This window comes from Myotis daubentonii, chromosome 10 (assembly GCF_963259705.1).
Source record: "Myotis daubentonii chromosome 10, mMyoDau2.1, whole genome shotgun sequence".
Classification (NCBI taxonomy): Eukaryota; Metazoa; Chordata; class Mammalia; order Chiroptera; family Vespertilionidae; genus Myotis; species Myotis daubentonii.
This window is the reverse complement of record NC_081849.1, coordinates 22317382-22325960: the sequence shown is the minus strand read 5'-3', so window position 1 is coordinate 22325960 and position 8579 is coordinate 22317382. Positions and strand designations below refer to the sequence as shown.

The following is an 8579-nucleotide window of genomic DNA, read 5'->3' as shown; positions in this document are numbered from 1 at the left end:
GAGCTTAGGTAGAGGGTGCATGGGAGGGGGGTGGGGGGGGTGGCTAGTGGTCTGCACCTGCACTGGGAGGGGAATGGAGTAAGCCAGTGAGAAATGGGATGAGCCTGCCTGGCTGGCCCCAGGGACAAAGTTTTTATTTTATTTTATTTTTTTTATTGATTTTAGAAGGGAAGGGAGAGGGAGGGAGAGAGAGAGAGAGAAACATCAATGATGAGAGAGAATCGTTGTCGGCTGCCTCCTGCATGCCCCACACTGGGGATCCACCCTATAACCCGGGCATGTGCCCCGACCAGGAATCGAACCATGACCTCTTGGTTCATAGATTGGTGCTCAACCACTGAGCCATGCCAGCCGGGCTGGGGAGAAGGTCTTGAAGATAGGGAAAGAGTATTTTAAAATATATTTTTTTCTTACGATAACTAAGTGGGAAAAAGAGACAAAAATCCCATTTTCCTTCCCAAATGGTCTGAGACTTCTCTTCCTGTGGTGCAGTGTATTTAACATGGAGGGATAGCCGCAATGGGGACACCATGGTTTCCCTTGGGGATGGAGAAGGGGCGTGCAACGGCTTCCAGGGGCACCCGGAGACCCAGCAGGGATGGGACCGAGCTCAAGGCCCTTATTCTGCTTCTTTGGTCTTTTTTTTTTTTTTTTTTTTTTTTTTTTTTAAATGAGCATCAGGACTTGCCTTTCCGGCGTCTTGCAGCTGGCTCTTGCCACTCTCTCCTTGTTTGACTTACTGAGTCTCTGTGTTAGTCGCTGTTTCACACCCACACTGACAGTCTGCCCTCCTCCCAAGGCCCTGGGACAGCTGCCAGGCAGTGAAATCAAATGTGAAGTTAAATATAATTCAGCCATCGTCATGCTCCCAGTCTCCCTCCACCCCCCTCCCTCCCTCCTTCCCCAGAGAGCAGGGTGCCCCGGCAGTGGTGCCTGGGCGAGTGAGCCTTTCCAAAAAATGTTTACTCCAGAAGCTTTACCCAGAAGTAGAGGAGAAGTCCTGGTATAATGAACCCTTGTGTGCCTACCATCCAGCTTTAACACTTACCAACATTTTGGCTGATCTTGTTTATTTAATTTCATCTATATATCCAATAAAATGCATATACATGTGTTTTCCTGAAGTATTTGAAGACAAGTTCCAGGTATCATCTCATTTCGCCCTAAACTGCTTCAGCCTGAATGTCTGATAAATAGGGAAGCATTTCAAAACAATTAGTCACTATGCCATCACCACAGCTAATAATCTGAAACAGAATCCCTATTCAAATTTCTGTTGTAGTCTCAAAACTGTTTTGTTGTGTTTTTTTTTTTACAGTTGGTTTGGACGTATATCTTTGATCTCAAAAAGAAGTTTGCTGAGAAAATTAAGAGTGAGCAGAATTCTAATAAGAAGTTTCACCTTAAGGATTGTTTACAGACTTTTTGCAGAACTTGCTTACACGTGAATAATGGGCTTGTTGTACAAGTGTCTCAATTCCTTTGTCCAAATGAGAACAGAGGGCCTGTGCTGTGCCAGACCCTCCAGCCAGGCACTGGGGGAGAGACCCTCCCGCAGAGCTCACCGCCCTCCCGGGGCAGGAGGGCGAGGGGGTGAAAGCCTGCAGGATGGCTTCCTGGGAGCTCGTGCACAGGCAGGATGGGGCCATGGGAGCTCAGTGGAAGGAAGAGCTGCAACTTCAGGCCCTGTTACTGTAAAAAAAAAAGACATTGCATGAGGAAAATATTCAACAATTGAGACTCCTTTAATTTAGCCTGATTTTTTTTCCAATCAGTTATCATAAGATGATGCCGTAAATTGAATGTTTTTGTTCCCCCCAAATTCATATGTTAAATCCTAACGCCCAATGTGATAGAATTTGGGGGTAGGGCCTTCTGGCGGCAAATTGGTCATGGGTGTAGGGCAGCGGTTCTCAACCTGTGAGTCGCGACCCCTTTGGGGATCGAATGACCCTTTCACAGGGGTCGCCTAAGACCATCGGAAAATGCATATATAACTTCATATTGTTTACAGTAGCAAAATTACAGATATGAAGTGGCAACAAAAATAATTTTATGGGTGGGGGTCACCACAACATGAGGAACTGTATTAAAGGGTCGTGGCATTAGGAAGGTTGAGAACCACTGGTGTAGGGCCGTCATGAATGGGATGAGGGCCCTTATAAAAGGACCCCAGAGAGCTCCCTTGTCCCCTCCACCTTATGAGGACCCAGCGAAAGATGTGGTCTACGAAGCAGGAAGTGAGTCCTTATCAGACATGGAATCTGCTGGCATCTTATCTTGGACATTCAGGCTTTGGAACCGAGAGAAATAAAGGTCTGTTGTTTATAAACTACCCAGGCTATGGTATTCCGTTATAGCAGCCCAAACACACTAAGACAGGTGATGTTCATTTTAACTTATATATACTAGTATTTCTTCTCTTTCACTTCCTTCCCTTCCTTTCCTCCCTCTCTTCCTTCCTTCCTTCCTTCCTTCCTTCCTTCCTTCCTTCCTTCCTTCCTTCCTTCCTTCCTTCCTTCCTTCCTAATCTTGTAATTCTTCCATGTTAGTAGGTTCTCCTCCTGCTCTCTCCCATGCCTAGCTTTCCTGAAGTGGATTCCCTGTCTTCTTCACTCCTGTCGGCCACATTCCTTGGGATGACCCAGGGGCTCTCTGGGTTTTGGTGTGTGGCCCCTGCACCTCTGGGGACCTATTTCAGAGAGAGAGAGAGAGAGAGAGAGAGAGAGAGAGAGAGAGAGAGAGAGAGAAGAAGGGGGGAGAGGGAGACAGAGAGAGAGAGAAGAAGGGGGGAGAGGGAGAGAGAGAGAGAGAGAGAGAGAGAGAGAGAGAGAGAAACATTGATTCATTGTTCCATTTATTTATGCAATTCACTGGTTGATTCTTTTTATTCTTTATTGATTAAGGTATTACATATGTGTCCTTATCCCCCAATTGCCCCCCCACCCGGCTCATGCCCTCACACCCCTGGTGTCTGTGTCCATTGGTTAGGCTTATATGCATGCATACAAGTCCTTTGGTTGATCTGTTCCCTTCCCCCCACCCTCCCCTGTCTTCCCTCTGAGGTTTGAGCATCTGATCGATGCTTCTCTGTCTCTGGATCTGTTTTTGTTCATCAATTTATGTTGTTCATTATAATCCACAAATGAGTGAGATCATGTGATATTTATCTTTCTCTGACTGGCTTATTTCGCTTAGCATAATGCTCTCCAGGTCCATCCATGCCGTTGCAAATGGTAAGAGTTCCTTCCTTTTTATAGCAGCGTAGTATTCCATTGTGTAGATGTACCACAGTTTTCTAATCCACTCATCTGCGGATGGGCACTTAGGCTGTTTCCAAATCTTAGCTATGGTGAATTGTGCTGTTATGAACATAGAGGTGCATATATCCTTTCTGATTGGTGTTTCTAGTTTCTTGGGATATATTCCTAGAAAGGGGATCACTGGGTCAAATGGGAGTTCCATTTTTAGTTTTTTGAGGAAACTCCACAGTGGCTGCCCCAGTCTGCATTCCCACCTCCCTGGTTGATTCTTGTATGTGCCCTGACCAGGGATCCAACCCACAATCTTGGCATATGGGGACGATGCTCAAACCAACTGAGCTACTGGACGAGGGCTGCAACCTTGCTCCACAGTTCTCTCAGCGTCCAAATCCATCTCTTTTTGCTCTGTGGTTATCTTATTTTGGGTTCCTCCAAGAGCAGCACCTGAGACGAGGGTTCTGGCGCAGAAGGTGTTTGGGAGGTGACCCTAGGAAGCGGAAGTGAGGGTGGGGAGAGTGAGACAGGGAAGGAGGGGCCAATTAAGAGTGCTTCATTGATTGGGTGACTGGTGTGGGCACTGGGCTCAATCTGGGTACGATGCACCTCAGAATTGCCCCTGGGGAGGGCGGGAGGCTGGCGCATTTATCCACAGAGCCTCATCCCTACTGGTTGAGAGCCTCCTCCAGGGCCATCACTCTCCCTCTTAGGCTGGCCGTGTGGGCTGACATGTCTTCCTAAGGCATCAAGGTGGCGAGATCCTAGGAGAGCTGTGCCAGGGAACTGCATGTCACAGCTGCAGCTGGCCTCAGGGGTGGCCAGGGCACCAGAGTCTGCTGAGCACCTCCATTCCTGCTGCTTCCCTGACTCATTAACACTGATAACAACATGATTTAGTAAGTGCTTTTTGTATGTCAGTCACTGGGCTTCCATCGTCCCAAACATACTGTCATTCAGTCTTCTGAAGGCCTATGAGGGAGGTTGTATTATTCTTCCCACGTACAGGTGACAAATCGAGGGTAAGAGGTTACAGAGCTTGTCTAAGGGCTGGGCACCCTCTGGGCTGGGGGCTGGGGTTGAAGTGAGAGCTGGGCATGGGGGCTCTGTTACCTTCTTTACAGCCTTGTTCCCCCATCCTCAGGCCAGGGACCATAAGCTCCCAGGGCCAGGACCCCTTGGGCTGAGGATGACAGTGTACCCGTGAACTTAACCCAGGGATTTGTGTAGTCGGGCATCCCCAGACTTAGATCCTGAGGTTGAAGCCTGGAATAAATTGCTCTGTCCTTTTGGAAAAAAGAAGTGTCGTTTCTTTAAAATACGTTTTTATTGATTTCAGAGAGGAAGGGAGAGGGAGAGAGAGACAGAAACATCAATGATGAGAGAGAATCATTGATCGGCTGCCTCCTACACGCCCACACTGGGGATGGAGCCGGCATTGGAATCGATCCCCTTGTGCCCTTGACCGACTCGAACCCAGGACCCTTCCATCCGCAGGCTGACACGCTATCCCCTGAGCCAACCAGCCAGGGCTGTAATTTTTGGTTGTACGATGCTGTGAAGCAAGCATCTGGGGTCTTCTGAAAGGTCCTTCTGGCTTGATTTGATGCTTTTCTCACTAGACTCTGCAAAAGTCCTGACTTTGGAGGTTGAACATGGCCAGGTGCTGTCCCCAGACTCTGCCAGCTGTGAGCTGCTGCCTCAGGCGAGTGCAAGAGAATGCCTGAGGGTGGAAAAGGATCTGGAAGGACAATCTAAGAAACACCCCCTTCCCTGCTGACCCCGGAGTCACCTCACAGAGAAGGGAATGACTCTCCAGGCCTCTGCTCAGACACCCGCTGCTGTGGGCTGGCCTCCTGAGCCCCTGGGGCTGGAGGAGCGCAGGAGCTGCTCAGAAACAAGGCAGCTCAGACAGTCCCTGGAGGCTACCAAAGGGGCAAACACATCACCCCCAAGCCTCTGTTACCCACCTCAGGCCTGCGGGGACTGGGCGGATCATGGCACTAGCACCTTCTAGCCCCTGGGGGTAAGTGCAAAGAGAGTGTTGTAAGACATGGGTCATGGCCTAGACTCCTCAGCAACACAGGCCAAAACATTCTCTCTTTCTTCCCCTCTCTATTTTATTTCATTTTGTTTGCCTTGAGTTTCTCCCAAACACCTTCTGCTGGCAGCTAATGGAGTCTTGACTGATACAGAAGTCAGCCACTTTCCTCAGCTGCCACGTGACCCACTCAGGCTCTCCAGCCACACCTGACTGCCCCTCTTCTCGGGTCTCCCCTTCCGCCCCCACCGGAGCTAGTGCACAGGAAAGACTCGGCCTCCGTCATCTACAAGGAGGTGAGTTTGTGTCCATGTGCTCCTGGTCCCAGATCACTGGAGTTTAAAGCCTGTTGCTGATGGAGACGTGAAGGGAAGCAGATTCACTTACATCTACCTTGAACTAGACACTGTGCTGGGTCGTTCTCTCATTAAATCTTCAGAGTAATCAGCCAGATGTTTTGGGGGATGGGGACCCTTGAACTCATCCATGGAAGTGACTCCCTTGGATGGGCCAGCCCTCGAGTCCACCCCAGGACTCGGGTTGAAACTCTCAAGTCCTCATGTTCTGCAGAGATGACTGCTCTGTGCCGGCAACCAGAACGGTCTTGTCTTTGCGAGCCTGCGTATCTGGTGGAGCCTGCTATGGAGCTGCATGTCTTTGTTTGCTGGGGTTTTATTCATTTATTCAAAAGCTTGGTGCTTCTCAAGGCTGATGTGCAGGCCCTCCCTGGCTCTGGGGCAGCATGTGCTCACGCTGTCAGTCCTGTGCTTCGGGGGTCCTTCAGCCCAAACAACTGGCGGCTGGCTGTGGCCAAGCCCCGGCAGAACTGACCTTCGGGAAGGTGGCTTGGAGGAGTGAGAGAGAAAGGGACTGGAGGCCTGGATCAACATGTCCACTCAGGCTCTCTCCAAGCCTTCAAGGCTTCAGCACCCAGGGCTGAAGTCCAGCTGCTGCAGCATGTCCTGCAGAGACCCCTGCAGCCTGCTGAGGACCACCACCTCTGTGGAGTAGAGGGAAGCTTCCAGGGCATCGTCCAGGCCCTCCAAGGTCTTCAGACTCCTGGTCCGGGGGAAGGGGCAGCTGTTGGAGGAGGCCAGCAGGTGGAGAAGGTCCCGGAGGTTCTCCAGGTCGTTAGATATTTGGAGCACGTTTCCGGAAGGCAGGCTGGTGAGGATCTGTTGGTAAATGGCCAGTGTCTGGTCCATCCTGGACAAGCTCAGGATAGGGTGGAGCCCAGGAATGAAGTCCAAACCAGTGACCCTCTGTCTGGAGGAGACCGACCGCTGTGCAGGAGGAAGAGGGAGAACGACAGCTCAGCAAGGCAGGAGACAAGTCCCTTCTCTAAAGCCCTTGGCCTTTCATTGAGTATGGAGGTTCATTTCCTAGGTTGCTTCCTTTCCCTCTTCTGCACCATCCCGGCCTGGGCCCTGATTTCTTGTGCCCAGGTGCCTGCCAAACCTCTCAGCTGGCTTCCTGGACTTTTTGTCCTCCTGCCCTTCCCAAACCACCCTGCCCTCCACTTTCAGACCAACCTTCCCAGGTCGGCCGTGCCTTCTCTGAATGGCCTCTGCTTTAGAGCCAGTGTGACTCCCATTCCGTACTGAGTTAAGTCTCTTCCCCAGGCACCGAGATCTTCCATAAGCACTCCCTCTCCAGCCGTCTTCACTCCCTTCCTTTCCCCGTAAATTCCTCCCTTCCGGTCAGATTCTTCATGGACCTCACCCCTTTAGGCCGCCCCCAGCGTCTGTCCCGCCTCTCTCCTCTGCTCCAATAACTCTGGTTACCAGGAGGGCTTCCCCTTCCCAACTGCCCACAGCTCCCCCTGCACCCACAGCAGGGACCCTCTGGACATTTCCCGTGCAGCCTTGTCAAATAACTATTTTGAAAGCAATGAAACGTAAGGGTTTCTCTCTGTAAAATGTCCAAGACTTTGTCTTGTTCTGAGCTGTCCCTGCTTCTGGCCACCTAACTTCTCCCTTCCCAAGGCCACTGTCAGATGCCCACAGTGACCAGGAGATATGGAAGTCCATGCAGGGTAAAAAGCAGGCGTTTAAGGCTGGGGACTACAAAAACTACAACTGCAAACCTTTAATGAGGGCACACTCGGTTCTGGTCCTGCGGGGGTGGGGAGGGGTCACTTGCTTTCTTGAATTTAATCTCATAATGGCCTTATAAAGACTATATGACATGATACAGTCCCTTAGACATGAGTGCCATATCTAGATGATGAAACCAAGGCTTAAAGACATTGAGGAACTAGCTTAAGATTTTGCAGATAGAGAGCAGAGGTGTACAGAGAAGTGGGAAATGGCTGAAGGTCTAGGCCTGTGGATCCCAAAGCAAAGACCCAAGGGGCATTGATAACTGTTTACAAACGCCCAGAAGTTGTATGTGGAAGGGGGTAGACTTGCTCTTTAGCGTGGCCTTGGCCACAGGACTCGCATTCATGGGGAGACCTTCCAAGGGCCAGAGCTCAGCTGCAGCTAGGAAAAACACCTACTGACCAGCACATTCTAGAGATACATGGAGATCCCAGAGGGGGGTCTGGTCACATGCCAATGGGGCCAAGGACCTTTATGGCTCCCTCTGGCCCTAGGCACTAGGATTCCAGTCAGGGAGGAAGAGAAGTAAGAAAGCGGGGACTGATGAGAGAAGGAGAGAGGAGGCAGCTGCTCGTACAGTAGGAGGAGTCAAGGCCACCAAAGCCCCTGCATGTCACTGCACAGGCCTCGGCTAACCTCCGAGGGCCCAGTTTCCCCACGGGCTGGCCACACGTCTATTTTGTCTCCCCAGACCCTCCCTACCGTGTGTGAAATGTCGTTGATCCTGGTGACAATCGTCTTGATGAGGGTTTTGGTGTCATCCTGGACTTTCTGGATGGGCGCAGCTTCTGCGTAGAACAAATAGGGCCAAAGCCACAGGAACCGGCACAGGAATCCACAGCGCATTTTCCCTCCTGGATGTGTGTCTCGGGCCTGGAAGCAAAGGGAACCACACATTACACGTTACTGCTGTCTCTGAAAATACCATATGCCCTGTTACCAACCACCTTACCGGATATGGATCAAAACGAGGTTAGCTTTCTGCCCTGGCGATCATCTCCTTAGGGTCAAAGACAATTCATTACCTAGAAATGCATTAATAAAAAGCATCTCCTCACGGAGAGGCGAGGCCTGGTCAATAAAACCACGAGGAGGTGGGCTGTAGACCGCAGAGCAGGAAGCCACCATGAGCAAATGGACGCGGTGGCGATGATGTGGCTTCGTTGTGTGCTTCGAGGA

At 50.8% G+C, this 8579-nt stretch overlaps 1 protein-coding gene across 1 annotated transcript; it reads right to left on the bottom strand.

Annotated features, from left to right (window-relative positions):
- Positions 1-4591: 4591 nt before the first annotated feature.
- On the bottom strand, positions 4592-8266 carry LEP (leptin). Its single transcript, XM_059656105.1, has 2 exons — positions 8103-8266; positions 4592-6581 (listed from the first exon to the last, which is right to left on the bottom strand). The coding sequence occupies exons 1-2, from the start codon at positions 8244-8246 to the stop codon at positions 6222-6224; spliced, it is 504 nt and encodes a 167-aa protein (XP_059512088.1). The 5' UTR covers positions 8247-8266; the 3' UTR covers positions 4592-6221.
- Between the last annotated feature and the right edge of the window lie 313 nt (positions 8267-8579).